Genomic DNA, 13,025 nt, shown 5'->3' with positions numbered 1-13,025 from the left:
TCCTAATTCTCAAAGCTCTAGAAATCTTTATTCTTTTCATACATCTAAAGCAGAAAACTGTATAAAGTGAACTGAGACTGAGTTTTTGCTTGATATTGACTGGTAGTAAGTTTCCAGAGTGAGCATCATAAACATCAGTTTGGAAAATTGCCAGTGACAGATGAAATTCTGTTTGGAAGGAGTGAAACTTTGCATTAGAAATGTGATTTCCTCTCATGTGTCCTAAGTTTTCCATTCACATTATGTACCTTTTGAAAGACTGGTGATATGGTTAAGATACTCTATCTAAATTCACCTTGTCTTTCTGGTAAAACTGTGACTTTTACAAAGAAAATGTTGAAGGTATTTTTTTTCATAATAACACAATAAATTCTAATACTTACTTGATCCTTTTGGTTTAGATATATTTTAAGAAAATAAAAAACTCCTTTTTTAACTTTATAGACTTGCTGATGAATGGGAAAATGATATGGGAGTTCATCCTTTAAAGTTTCCATCAGAAACATGTTTGGAATTACTGCTGATACTGGGTTTGAGTACCTCATCTCTTCCACCTTCGCTTCGATGCATGAAGTCTTTCCAGGTAAGGAACAGCTGCTATTTCAGTATAAAGGTGTTACTTTTAGGACAAAGAGAGACTCCTGGGGCCCATAAACCCTTTCAGAGTAAAGGTTTATATCCTATGCTTGCATGATTCTCTATTTTATTAAATAAAGCAATGAATAACTTCTTGTAGTGCTCAGTTTCTTTCAATTGTATTAAATGTAGATCAAGGCAGGAAATATCATGGGATTTTTAAACAGTCAATCACTGTTTAAATTAAATTAGGTGTTTAAAGAAATGCCATCCAACTTATGCTGAAGTAGTGAGAATCATTATATAAAATCTTGTTGGCTTAAGAAAAATAAAATACTCAGCAAAACATAAAGAATTTCCAGTGGTGAAAACCTGTAAAATTTGGAGTGAAGCGTTCAGTTTTCTCCATTGTTCCTCTGTATGTTACTGTGGAAGTTTTCAGCAGTCATACAAGTTTTCCTGAAAAAACATTGTTGCAGGCATGTTAAATTGTGATTTATAGTTGTCATGCATCGGGAAACTAGGACTGTTACAAATGCAATATGCAGACAACTGAATTCATGCTGATGTGACATAGCAACTCAGCCTTTTTATGATGCTTGTCTTCTCTTTTAGTTACCTCGTCCATCAGTTGTGTATTGATGCAAATCTAAAGTAGGCAGCTGTTGAGCAGTAATCATACCTGAATCTGTGTTTGTTCTCACAGCTATAGAAGAATAATGGTCTTAGTGGGACTGAGTGTCCTAAACAGTTTGTAATATGAAATCAGGTAATTTCTATTTGGCCATACTTCCTGTTTGTACTTAAGGCCTGTTTTATTAGTGTTGCTGAGTTATGTTTACTGAAAAATAATCTTATTGTAGAACTTCAGAGCCAGAAGGAACATGGTCATAAGCCAAAATCAAGTAATAAATTTTAATAGAGTTACAGTCATGTACAACTGCTGAAAACTCCTCTAATTGTTAGGAAATGAGTAAGCACCAGCGTTGTCTCTTTGCTGTGCATCTTGTGATCTTGGAAACAGGGTATCTGTGTATGGTAAACACTTGGGTATGGTGGCAGCCATTGATCATTTCAGCATATTATTCTTAGGTTAGAATTGTTACTCTGTTGTACTTTTAGAGGCCATAAAATTGAAGAATCTCCTAGATACCATCAGAGTGAGATCTCAACAGTTAGAAATTTCAAGAACTGGCCAATACTAGTTATCCATGCACTTGAATGGTCCATATGTTTCCTATTAAGAAGTGAACATTTTGGTTGTATAATCCAGTAGGATATATTCTTCATTGATTACGTTGCCAGTAATCTGTGATAAAATCTTCTCTGCTTTACACACGATAGATTAAATAGGAATCTCTTCTTGTATGCTGGGGCTGTATTTCCTGTATTGTTTCTGTGCTACCTCAGTCCCGGCTTGTGAAAGTTCTGAAACCTGCTCTGATAAGATAATGCTGTATTTTGCCAAGTGGAAGGAAAGGAAAATGTTTTTTTTGATAGACTTCTATGACTCCATCTGTCACTCTCCTTGCTAGACAGTCAATATCACCAAGTGTTTGTCCTAGAGGGCAGACGCTGTCCAGGGAAGTATTGTTTTATTTATTTCTGTCCTTGCAAACCTTGTTTGGATCTCAATGAATCCATGAAGCAGAAACAAAATTTGCCCAAGCTTTTCACTTACACTTTACAATTGTTTGTCAGTCTTAACAATTTCTTTTTTTCCTGGTTTGTTTCTTTCTACTCATGTTTACTTTCTGTATAGAAAATATTAGAATTATGTGTCCTAGTTTTTCTGCATTCTGCTTGGGAAAAGTTGGAAAGGTCTGTAGAGACCTCGAATAATGATATTAAATTGTGCTTTTCGTGAGCATAAGATCTCGTTTTATCCAAAATGCTGAAGATTTTAAGTCAAATAGGGAATAAGAAAAGGGCACTAATTGAAAACTGGTAATTCATGTGTCTTAGTGGAATAATGGCAAAATGACAAAAACTGGTTTTGTTTTATTTTGTGGTAGACATATATCTGGCAGTAGTTAGAAAAAAATTAAAACATTGTAATTCTATATTACAATAAAACTATTTGAACTGAAAATAATTGCAGAGTGTCCTGGTATGACACATGGCAGTCTGGTTCAACAGGGGGCCAGCTCTCACAACTGAATGCTGCAGGTGTTAGGAGGAAAAATGACCCCAGAATATACCAGAGTTTTGTCCTTTCATAAGTGTTTCCACTGTTTGACATGTAGTGAGGAGCTAAATAGTCCATTACCTTCTACTGGTGCTTTTCTTTATGTTTTAATACAATATTTGGTTACAGGACTTGCAGCTATATATGTACTGATTGGAAAGTTACAGTTTAACACCTCATACCACGTCAGTATAGCTTTTAAAAAGCATGTTGTTTTAAATTAAGTAACCAAAAATTATCTTGCCCACACCCATGTTTTATGAGAATGTATTTACCCTCTCTCCCAACTATATTACAATACTGCAGTGTTGACAAGCCAAAATTTTAGTTGCATTGAATGCATTGGATGATGTTTAGGCTGTAAAAAGCACACAAAGGAAATGTCCTTAGTTGCTAATAATCTGTAATAAACTCTGTTCTGCCTTGTGCTCTAGAAGTTGCTCTCTGGGACTAGCTTAGCAGACTCCTTATCTGTGCTGAGACATAAATTTCATTTTATTTTCCAATGGTGTGCTACTGCTTAGTAACATAATATTTGAAATCACTTTTCAATTCTGTTTTGACCCTGGAAAGATCTTTCAGTGTGATTTATGTTGCTGGAGGAGCCTGGAAGAGAGGAGTAGGAGAAGAGTATGTTAGGTAGCACTCTGCTGAATTTAAGGTGCTCACTACAGCCCTCTTTTAAGCTCACCAGACTGTTGATCGTAGTTACTAGATTTTCTTTTGCTCATCTCTCATTTTATCTGTGCAATTGCATTGATATTTTTCTGGTGGACTTTGGAGAGTTAAGTCTTAGGAAGCTTGAGCCGGGAAACTGGGGGATCAAAGTGGATAGACCACTTCTTGCTGATTGATGGCCTGCCCCCACGTTTACTGGAGAACATGTTTTTTCAGCCTTGACTTGCACCATCCCAGGCTTGTAATCTCTCATCCATACTAAGGATGTCTTGGGGCAAGGGAACAGGATTGACTGAGGCACTTGATACTTATCCTGGAGCAATGAAGAAAGCAGTAAGGAGGGAGAGAGGAGTTTGCTACTAGATTAATTTTGCTTTAGGTTGCTTTTGCTTTGAGCATTGTTTTGCCACTTTCTCTTCAGCTCCATTACACTGCACAGAAAGCTGTGTTACCTTATTACACTCTTAATCTATCTGACTCTCCACCTACCTGAGCTGTCAGCCCTTTGCTTTAGGAATGGTTGAGCTTTACTTACTGTATTATTCTTAATACTTGCAAACACTTGTAGACAGCACCCACTTGAGTTACCATGTACTTTATCACAGAACTGCTCAGCTGCTACTTCTCAGCGCACTCTGGGAGAATGTTTTGGTCTTTTAGAGCCTACAGCACAAAACGGTTAACACAGGGAGATGCTTTAAAGTGACAAGTAATCTCTGCTGTGTTTTTCTAACCTTATCTCATCTTTCTCTGAATTCAGGCACAGTGAACAGAAAATGTCCTGGATATTGAATTCTTAAGATGATTTATGGGGCTGTTGAGCACATTTTCTCATGCTGTTGTTATTGTGGGAAACCAGGCATTTTACTTGCCCTCTCAAGGCACTATTCATAAGGCCACAGACTGTAACAACAATTTTCACAGTTAAACAGATCATAGTTTTATTTTTACTTTTACAGTTGCATGAAATTGAAAGATTGTGATTAAGAACTTCTAAGCTGTTTCAAAAGTTTGTTTCAAGTAGCTCTTGATAGTCTTTGGAGCTGCACCCAGTGCCACTGGTAGTTTTCAGCACAATGTCTGCTTTGATTAGGAGAAATGAAGCCACTGCTTAAGAAAAAAAAAAGGTGCATTCTACCATTGCAGTAAGAATTCCTAGTCGTGTCTCTCAAAGAAAAACTCATTTGCAGTTATTTTGCTTTCAAAAAAATGAGAAAAAATGTTTCTCATAGAACAGCCTGTTCTATGTCATTTTAGTTCTCTGTCATTTAAAGTCTCTTAATAAAGTACAGAAAGCTTGCTAAAGGCAACAGGTTTAGTGATACAGAGCACAAGTTGCTCAGAAAACATAAGAATGAACAAAGGCGGCATTCATTATAGTTTAATGGCTCTAGGGTATGAGTTTCCAAAGACTCATGGAAAGTGAAATGTAAAATTACTTCGGTCTCTCAGGTCTATGCATGGTTCAAACTAAAATGTCCCCTGATGTTTGGTGTTTTTTAGTATTGATATTTTATTTTCTACATGTCTATATATATAAAAAGCACTTTCAGGATTGTTTATCAGAAGTAGTTAGCTGAAGATAGAGGACATTTACAGATGCACCTGTGTTTTCTGACAACCCTTTTTGAAGCAAACAGCTGAGTAAAATTTAGAAAAATCTGCTGAGCTCAGCTCCTCCATTTGTTCCGGGCATTTGAAGCTGGAGAAGATGCACAGATTCTTTTAAGCTGGACTCCACTCTCTTTGAGCACTGTCAAACCACAGCAAAGACAGGACAGAGATCTACTCTGGTTCAAAATGATTTGTGCCATAGTCATATAAGAATGAAAATATCAGGAGTGAAGGCATGGCTTTTGAAATATTGTGCCTTTTATAAAACTATTCCAGAATAGAAAAATAAATAAGTCAATTTCTGCAGTACAATTGTTTATCTTTTTAAACATTTTTAAAATCACATGCCATTACTTACATACTAAGGATCTGCCTCAAAATGAATTATAGATCTGAATATGTATTTTCTATAATATTTCACAGACAAAGGATGGCTTCCTAAATACTATTGGATTTTTTTGACAGTTAAAAGGACTTTTAAAATATTTCTCTGGAGCTTGTGAGTGCTTATGTCTCTGAAACTTCTGAATGAACATTGACAGTAATATGGAGCAACCATTGCAAGTACATTTCAGTCTCTGTTGAAATACAGTAATTTTTGTTTCCCTTAACTAGTGGGCTTTACATAATACAAACTACAGTGAGCAAACCCAGTGTAGTTAATGTCAGGCTCTTTTGGCTGTTCCTATTTCCCCCAAAATAAAGGTGTTGATTTTTTCAGATTAGCATAAAAGTCCCTGCTGCATGCTTTTTCCAGCTTTGACTAACTCAGTCGGGTTGCCAGGATGACATAGAATTTTTTTCTGTTTTAATTGTGATCGTTATGGGTAAGTTTTTAAGTTCAGTTTAAAACAATTTATTTTAAATTGGAAATAAGTACCCAAGCCTTGCATATGAAAGCAGATGTAGTTTTGTAAAACATGCATACAAATATTTCATTGACTTGAAAGTAAAAGAAGTTATAACATGTATACTTGGGAGGTTTTTTATGTTTGTCTGCATTTGCTAAGAGCCATAATAAATCTATTGAAATGCTGCTGAATAATTTGGAAAAATTATAAAACTGTATTGAACAAATGCTGACAAGAGCAAATGATATTGAGAGAGTGTTTCAGAGACAAATCTGAGCATTTGTTTGCAGAATGATAGAGATTTCTATGTTCAATTAAGAGATTATTGTTTTTCTTGTCTGCTGCTTAAATGTCCAATATTAAGTTGATTTATATTATGTCACTCAGGTTATCTTACTTGGTGTTCACTGTATGTATGGCCAAACTTTGCGAACGAAGATTTGGGAAGGGCTCTCCCCAGGTGGGGGTGTGCCCTTCCAGCCTGCACAGTGGATGTTTTAGGTGAGGCACAGCGTGCACAGAACTGGCCCCACCCTTTAACTCCTAAGGTCCATCGGCCACGGCCGAGCGAGCTTGGACAGTGACAGTGAAGTCCTCAGGACTGTCCCAGCACCCGGTACTAACCGGGGCTGACCCTGCTGAGCATCCGAGATCTGATGGGATCGGATGGCAGGGAGGCATTTAACTGCCCGGTACGGTCTCCACTGAGACTTGAACTCATGACCTTGTGATCAGAGTCCAGAGTGCTCACGTAAGCTGTCTTTTAAAAGTATCTCTGGAGTGTTCAGGCATATTTCTTGGACTTTGAGACTATCCATTTCTTTTAGCACTAACTCTTGGGGCCTGAAATCGAGATGGAGCACTTTTAATTGAACTATAATTAGTATTTTCAAGTCTTTGTTGAACCTGTACCAAAAATATTACATGCTGATTATGCATAAGCTTTATTAAAACGTAATGCCTCCTGGCTGAGAACTGTTCAGCTCTGCATATACAGGAGCTTATTGAACAATGACCTATGGGTCATTATGTGCCCCTCTGTGACTCATCCATACCTGCAGCACACGCTTTCATTTCTAGGCTGTGGGTTTGTAATATCTGGGGCTGCTTTGGACATGCTGATGGGAACATGTTACATCACTTAAGTAACATGAGTCATAAAAATTGAAAATGGAAAGTTGCTGCCCATCTGTATTGGCCTGAAACAGAACAAAATCAGTCATGTGCAGACCTAAACTGAAGCTATGAATGGGGGAAATGGAAGTTGATCTTACTTGCGAAAACAAAATTTTGTCATTACTTCAGTGTTCAGTGATGGAGAATCAGAACCTGACAGCCATGACCCTGCACTGAATTTCAAAATTTTTCATCTTTTTCTCAGAAGACGCAAAGTCTTCTTTTTTTCCAAGTTCTCCACTAGAGAAGAAATCAGAGAGAATGAACCTGGGCATTTCTTAAATAGTAGATTTAATTACGAGAAACACATGAGCTTCAAATGGGAATCAGTGGACATGTAGCACACAGACAAGTGTCTCCTCTTGAAGTACTGTCTTCCGCTGCTTGAGAGGGAAGATCTGCCAGAGGAACAACTCATTTGTGTGCAATTCCCTTTGCCTAGAATATGACAAAAGCCACGTGTTATATAAGCATCTGGTAATACATTTCTAAGCAGTCTTCTTAGAAAAGGAGCTCAAATATGTCATTGTAGTAGTTTGACCCTGGCTGAATGCCAGCTGCCCACCAAAGCTACTCTATCACTTCCCTTCTCAGCTGGACAAGAGAGACAATACAATGAGCAGCTCATAGGTAAACAGTAAGGAGGGACTCACCAGTTTCTGTCATGGCAAAATAGATTTGACATGGGGAAATTAACTGAATTTGTTAACAATCAAATCAGAGCAGGATAATGAGAAGTGAAACCAAATCTTAAAAACACTTGCCTCCCACTCCTCCCTTCTCATGTTTAACTTTATTTTCATTTGTCTACCACTTCCTCCCAGCAGTGCAGGGATACAGGGAATGGAGACTGTGGTCAGATCCATCACGTCTCAGCTGCTCCTTCCTCCTCAGGCAGAGGAATCTCTCACTTTTCCCCTGCTACAGTGTGGGTTCCCTCCCATAGGAGACAGTTCTCCATGAAACTCTCCAACATGGGTCTGTCTCACAGGCTGCAGCTCTTCATGAACTGTTCCAGTGTGGCTCCTTTCCATGGGGTGCAGTCCCTCAGGAACAGGCTGCTCCAGTGTGGGTCACCCATAGTGTCACAAGTCCTGCCAGGAAAGCTGTTCCTGCATGGGCTCTTGTCTCCACAGGGTCACAGGTCCTGCCAAGAGCTTGCTCCAGTGTGGGCTGACCTCAGGGTCACAACATCCTTCAGGCGCCCACCTGCTCTGGCCTGGGTTCCTCCATGGGCTGCAGGTGAATATCTGCTCCAGCATGGCTTTCCGTGAGCTGCAGGGGAACAGCTGCCTCACCCCTGTCTTCATCACAGTCTGCAAAGGAATCTCTGGGAGCACCTCCTCCCGCTTCTTCACTGACCTTGGTGTCTGCAGAGTTGTTCCTCTCATATAGCCTCATTTCACTCTCTGGCTGCTGTTCTACAGCAAGTTTTTCTTCCCCTTCTTAAATCTTATCCCAAAGACACTACCAGCATTGCTCATAGGCTTGGGCTTGGTGACTGGTGCCTGTCCTGGAGCCAGCTGGCATTTGCTCAGCTGGACCAGCGGAAGTTCTAGCAGTATCCCACAGAAGCCACCCCTCTAGCCCCCTGCTACCAAAACCTTGCTGTGCAAACCCAATGCAATCATTTAGCATTTAGATGTGAATTACAGTTAATTGCAGGAATCCAGTCTAGCTGGGCTGGTATAGCCCATGTATCAACTGCTAGAAAGGAGTGAAGACAGAATTAATTAGGAATGAAAATGCCTGATTGGTGCCACTCTTTTTTTCCCCCCCAGTTTTCATCTATTGTGAACTGTCTGCTTTTCCCAAGTAAATTTGAAATGTAAAAGTGTAGCTGTTATATGCTAATTATTGAGTAGTTGTGAAGGGATTGTACAATTAAACACAAACTGAGAGTTTGTCTTATCAACAGGCACCACTCTGTGAGTGTGTTACAGAAAATACAAATACTTGTGTTTTATGTACCTGAATATATACATAAAGAAGAGTCTTATGGGAGGTCTGATACACTTGTAGAACATCCATTTCTGTTTATTAATTGAGACTGTTGCCTTTGTGAGTGAGAAAGAAGCTCTGATCAAAAGATATACTTAGCCCTGTGCATGACCAAATACTGTAATATATATTCAATATGGTTTGTATAGGGCTGCTGCCCTCCAAAACCTTGGCATCTCTAAATTAGTCTTAGCTCTATTCAGATTGTAATTAATAGCTTGACTTACGTGAGGTGTAAGCTTCAATGTCATATCTAAAAATTTACAGAAATCAGGTTATCAGCTACACAGAGCTCTGTTGCTTTGGAAATAATACTGAATTACTGGACAACAATGATTCTATAATGGAAATTTATCTTAAAATTTCATGTTATGCTGTGTGTTTTGTGAATGGGTATTGTTATGGAAAGCTACAGCATCATTCATTTCCATTGAGAGTCTGGATCGAAGCTTTGAAGCTACTTAGGATGTCAAGAAAGCTATGCATAAAACCAGATGTATTTATAAAGATGCTTCTTAGAAGGTCTAAAAGTGCTTTAAAAATGGATAAATCCAACTTTGTTAGATTTCAGCTGTAGGCTGGAATAGGCATAATGTTCTCACAGATGACAAAATTTTGAGGGATTCTGAAGGAGGATGTCACTAAATTCTAGCATTTTATTGATAGATGGGTCAGCTTGCCAAGGCACTTATTGCAGCTCCGGAGTGTTAAGTGTGGAAGAGTTGGAAACAATAATGATGTCTTCAAGGAGAAAAATGGACAAATATACGGAAGCCTGCAAAGCCAGAGCATAATGATAGAATCAATGGGTTGACTATGATAAAGTACCTGGTAGATGAAAAGGAAGAGCATTGTTAAGTTCTCTTCTTTTTATTGTCAGTTGAAAATGAATCTGGAATGGATCTTTTGGTGAAGTAGTCAGTAATGCCTCCAGTGAGAAACATACAATTTGCCTTCCCTCAGAAGTAGAAGTCCATCATGTAGTTGCAGTGTCAGTAAAGAGAGCAATGTGCTCTCAATCTCTGTGCTTAAATCATAGGTTTGTGCTCCGGGAATGGTGGCTGATGACAAATGATAGAGCTTGAAAGCTCTTACTTGTTAAGGAAGAAAATGCTAGTTTTGGATTTTAGGAAAGCTAGAATGGGCAGAAACATGGCATGGAGAAACAGGTCACATCTCTGTCTGTCCAGAGGCAGAAAAGACCTGAAAGGAAAGTAAGAGTTTGGATGGACCAACTAAACTACCCTTTGGTAGGCTGGTGCTGTAGTCATTGGCATTCATCTGCACAGTTGTGACTGGCCAGAAAGAGCACAAAATTTTTCCGTCAGCTCAAAGTTGCTTGCTGCTTTGAACAGTAAAAAAGTTCAGTTGTGTGAATATTAATTTGTAATAGCTCCACTACTTTTGAATTACACAAGCTCTTCTACACATGGGAGTGTGAGGAGGTATCTCAGCCTATGCGTTTTATAGAGATCCTGAGGTAAGATTTGTAATACTCATGTGGGAGGAGGACAGAGAAGGTCAAAAGGGTATATAAGCATTATCACAGCCTACTGAAATAAGAAAACTGTTTAGGCTTCAACAGAAAGCTGTTATGCCTTGAGGAGAAACCTGGCAACCATTTAGCAATATGTGGAAAAACTTGCATGAATCTGAAAATGCTGTAGCTGAGTGAGATCACAGGAGTGTTGGGTGGGCAGAATGTGAGTGCTGTTTGGAATTTTGCCAAGGTTTCTGGTTAATGTTTCTTTGTCTGTCTCCAAGTAGCTTGACAAGGAAAATGGGAAGTGATTCTGCCTTATGGAAAAAAAAAAGGTTTAAAAAAATATTCCCATATCACTAATGTGAGTTATAAAATCATGGTGTATAGAGAAAAAGACTATTTTAAGACACCAGTTCCCAGTCTTCATTATTTTTGTGAGCTGTGGCATTGTGAATTGATGAAACAGATCAGGGAACTATATTCCTTCTGTTGATTTTAGTGAACTTGAGTTTTATAAGGAAAATAGAAGGGGGAAAAAAGTATTAAGCACCTTGGCTACATGGAAATGATCTTGCCTGAAGATGTTTACATGTGAAGATGTTATTTTAATCTTACTATTTTGGCTCACTATTTTGGTTCAGTCCACTTGCAAGTTCTTCCAGAATGCCTGGCATTTCTGAATACTATCCTGAAAATGGCTGAACATTGTACTCTTCAGATACTCTCGTTTTCTGTGACTGGTACCACTGACCCTAGTCTTGGTTCTTATCAATAACTATATGCTGCATAATTCAGTTGTACATAGAAGTTTTTCTTGCTGTTGATGCTCCAGCCTGATACATTTTTGATTTTCTTATGTCCCACCAAATTTTTAAAAAAGGCTATTATTGTGTAATGGGGGTAACTAGCTAACACACCAGAGGGCTTGCTGCTTAATTTTTATTTCATGTTTTCGTACAAAGTTTATTCCATTCATAATTTGCCAGATTTTTAGAAATTAAATTCTAGGACTGTCTTGTTTTTCTCTTTGTTAACAACTTTGAGTTTTCTGCACTGATGAGATTCTGTGTTACTGTCTCATTTCTATTACATACAAAGTTACTTTGTTTCTGTATCATTTAGGACCAGACAGCTCTGTAGTTCTCACACCTTTTCACTGGTTAGAAAATAGCTTTTAAATGCTTACAGTTTCCTGTTTGTATTTGCCTGTTTTCATGTAAGGTAGAACAACTGAGGCTGGGAGCGTAATAACAGGCTTTATATTCTACTTTGCAACGAAGTGGAATCAACTTTACTTTTTAAATTAATAAATAAAAAGTTCTGTTGAACACACAGAAACCTTCATAGTTCAGGTTGGATTCTCTGCTTCCACAGAAAGGAAGTGCATTTTCAGCTGTATTTTTATAGAGCAGTAGCTGGTGACTAGTTAAATTAATCAGAAGTGCCTATTCTCCATGATTATCCCAAGGATATATTCCATGAAGTGACTGCTCTTTAAGGTGAGATATAGAGTATGACTAAATAGTGTCTCTAAAACTTACAGTATTCTGTTCTTTGAGCTTTTACTCACCTCTTACACTCTGTGTTTTCTACATGTTTTTGCCTTCTTGTGTAGTGTTCTTTTTAAATCTGGACTTAATCGTGGTACCAGTGAAGGAGGTTAAGAAATTTTTCAGTTTGCAATATCCAACCTAGAGTTCCTTGAGAAGAAATTCAAGAGCAATTAAAATTAAATCCTTGTGACATCCCACATAGCTAGTAAATCCTCAGGGGCTGAAATTTAAACATATAAGTAAATACTAATTTTAAGTAAAGTTTTCTCTGCTCAAGTGCTGCTGTTAATGGAGAACTGGAATTTGAGAAATACTCCACTGCTTTAGCAGTGTACCGAGGCTCTGAACTCTCTTAGAAGGAGCCAAGATTCTGGTGAGGCCACAATTTGATAAGATTTGAAACAAAAGCGAATTTTGATGTATGTGAATAAGAATGGTGAGCTATGTGGCTTAATGCTAAGACTGATTTTGAAAGACCTACTAAACCTACTGAGTAGAACACTATGTTTTTAAGCCACTTCTGTATGAGGAGTTTGGAAGGAGACCATTCTTCCATTTGCCTGGTATTTGGATCATTTTCTGAGGACTCTAGCATTCAACGAGACTGTATCTGCAACACCAGATTTAGATGAAGCAGAGCTCCAATTCCACCTGGAAATGATTGTGGTCCTGTAATTTGGTTAAAAGGAACTGTCAGAAGTGAGACACTGTTTACGTATTTTTAAGTGTAGCTCAGAAGCTGAAGAAAACCCTGGTGATGCTTATTAGCTATTTTTTTTATTTCAGACTTTCCTGCAAAGGCAAAGCATGCATTCCTGATACAAAACAATGAAGAAGTCAAGTGGGACTCTTCAACAGTACAATACTGCCTAAAGTACTGATACATATTAAAATGCAGTGTCACT

General features: G+C 38.1%; 1 protein-coding gene across 2 annotated transcripts in view; it reads left to right on the top strand.

Moving 5' to 3' along the window:
* Positions 1-13,025, top strand: part of UBE3D (ubiquitin protein ligase E3D) — a 79,303-nt gene that overhangs the window by 43,899 nt on the left and 22,379 nt on the right. The window contains exon 10 of one of the 2 annotated variants that reach the window (XR_011697022.1): positions 445-519. Coding sequence is in view for 1 of the 2 variants with exons in the window: in XM_071547836.1 (XP_071403937.1) it covers positions 445-583 (139 nt within the window). In the remaining variant the exon portion in view is untranslated. Of the gene's footprint in view, positions 1-444; positions 584-13,025 lie in introns of those variants that run through there. The other variant, XM_071547836.1, reaches the window with a different exon arrangement.

The sequence above is a fragment of the Pithys albifrons genome, chromosome 2 (assembly GCF_047495875.1).
Source record: "Pithys albifrons albifrons isolate INPA30051 chromosome 2, PitAlb_v1, whole genome shotgun sequence".
In the NCBI taxonomy this organism is placed as follows: domain Eukaryota; kingdom Metazoa; phylum Chordata; class Aves; order Passeriformes; family Thamnophilidae; genus Pithys; species Pithys albifrons.
Note: the sequence above shows the minus strand (reverse complement) of the source record. Positions and strands in the feature narration are given on the sequence as shown.